At 32.2% G+C, this 2,181-nt stretch overlaps 1 protein-coding gene across 1 annotated transcript; it reads left to right on the top strand.

Moving 5' to 3' along the window:
• The first annotated feature begins 94 nt into the window (after positions 1–94).
• On the top strand, positions 95–997 carry LOC123274085. Its single transcript, XM_044741580.1, has one exon. The coding sequence runs from the start codon at positions 95–97 to the stop codon at positions 995–997; it is 903 nt and encodes a 300-aa protein (XP_044597515.1).
• The last annotated feature ends 1,184 nt before the right edge of the window (positions 998–2,181 follow it).

The following is a 2,181-nucleotide window of genomic DNA, read 5'->3' as shown; positions in this document are numbered from 1 at the left end:
TTTAAATGATCTTGGAACTCCTATTCAACTACTCAAATCATCATCTGGTGTTCCTCAGGGATCTGTTTTGGGTCCAATCCTATTTTTAATAGTAATGAATTCTGTTGCTCAACGGTTAATTTATTGCAAGCACGGATTGTTCGCCGACGATAAATATATACTCTTGCACTTCTTTTTATATCAGTTGAATGAAGCTGTTTGGCAAGTCAATGTTGATGCACAATCAGTTGCTGACTGGGCAAAAGAGCATGGGTTGGAGATAAACTTGTCTAAAACCAAAGTTATGATTTTGGGTTCAAATAGTAAATTGAAACAACTTGAGGACATAGATCTACCACCTGTAGTTGTAAATGGTGTCATAATACCCTACGTTAACTCTACTAAGTGTTTGGGAATCAATATAAGTAGAAACTTATCTTGGAATTATCACGTTACTCAGACAGTCAGTAAAGTGAATTCAGCTCTGCATTGTCTTAAAGTACGGAAAAACATCTTCTCATTCCCAATCAGAAAATTATTAGTATCAGCAACCATTTTACCGCTAATTGATTATTGTACGGTTGTACTGATAGATTCAACATCTGACAATAACACAAAACTTCAGCGTGCAATGAATTCCTCAATGCGATTTATCTTTAATCTGAAGAAAGATGAGCATATCACTCCTTATCGACGAGAACTTGGATGGCTATCTGTAAAGTTTCGTCGAATGTACTATATGAGTTGTTATTTTTATAAATTACTTCAAGTTGAGAAACCCAAGTACCTGCGAGAGCTGTTCATAGAAGACACTGATGTCAGACGTTCCAGTAGGTTAGCAGCTAAAAAACATTCCTTTTTCAAATTACCTCATTTTGCTACTACCTATATGGAGCATTCATTTATAGTAACTGTGATTCGTCTGTGGGAAGAACTACCCGATGAAATTGTGAATTCGAGTAGCAGTGAAGTGTTTAAAAATAAAGTTTTTGATTACTTACTGAATTTGGACAATTAATAAATAAAATTTATTTATCAGAAAACTTTATGTTAATTTGAAAGCGTTAATGTAACTAACTTAGTTTGATGCTTATATTAGTATCTAAGTTGTTAATATTTAGTTGAGAGCGTAAATATGGAGATGTTAGTTGAATCAGTTCTAATTATAGAATCAGTTCTAATTATAGTCTCTTAAGATTATACCTTATGTACTTATTATTATTATTATTGTTATTATTATGTAAGTTGTAAATATTTTTGTATTTAAAATTGCCATTTGGCCTGTGCCTTGGCATGATTAAATAATCAATCAATCAATCTCAATAATTGCAACTCAACAATTAATCTCTTTTTTTTTAGATGAATTACTTGAACTTTTACTGACATGAAGAGCAACGTGAAGGATAACCCTCCGGCGACATTGTAAGCCGGTGAACCGTTTATTTACGGATAACTTATTGAGTAGTGTTATTTGATTGGTAAGAAAGGACAGGTGACTGGAAAGTTACCTATCATGAGAAGAAGAATCAGTCATGATTTGTCAAGTATATCGATTACTATTTTTTTCGATTTTGCCCCTTCGCGCTCTCCGCCCATCGAAACCGCAGTTTTTCTTTAAATTAATCATTAGATTTTATTTTACGCCTTTTTAAAGCTATTATTATCTACTCTGTTCAATGATAATTACATCTTTTTTTTTAAATTATAGAATTTTTTTTCCTGTCCACTTTACTGCTCTTAAAGTAAAGCCTACATAATTTTAAATTTTCGTTATTTCCCGCTTCAATGCTTACATTATATATTCATTATAATTTTACATCGTTGAAACCCTTTGTTTTTCGAAAGTACTTTGAGCATGCTATGTATATTAGGCTAGTTTTTGCATATTATTTTTACAAATCTTTTCTTCATTTCTTTCTTCCAGAGGTTCTTAAGCTATGTACCTGATATGACGCATGGTGAATTTAATCGCCACGGCGGTGAATGCTGCAAATGCTCGTTTACGAGAGAAAGAAAAAAATAAAAACAACTAATGGTTCCGGATCGCGCAAAGTGCAGACGAGGAGGAGATGTTCGCATCAGACTGGATTGAAGGGAAAACTATTGAAGACAAAGAAAATAAAGATAATAGAAACCCTTCATAAATATATATTGTTTAATTATTAATTAATTTTAATAGCTTTTATGTATATGTATTGATAT

The sequence above is a fragment of the Cotesia glomerata genome, unplaced genomic scaffold, assembly GCF_020080835.1.
Source record: "Cotesia glomerata isolate CgM1 unplaced genomic scaffold, MPM_Cglom_v2.3 scaffold_2116, whole genome shotgun sequence".
NCBI classification, from domain to species: domain Eukaryota; kingdom Metazoa; phylum Arthropoda; class Insecta; order Hymenoptera; family Braconidae; genus Cotesia; species Cotesia glomerata.
This window is presented reverse-complemented; position numbering and strand designations above follow the sequence as displayed.

What these genes read in the sequence shown, in the direction of transcription:
- LOC123274085 (XM_044741580.1), top strand. Translation starts at nt 95, where the DNA reads ATGAATTCTGTTGCTCAACGGTTAATTTATTGCAAGCACGGATTGTTC.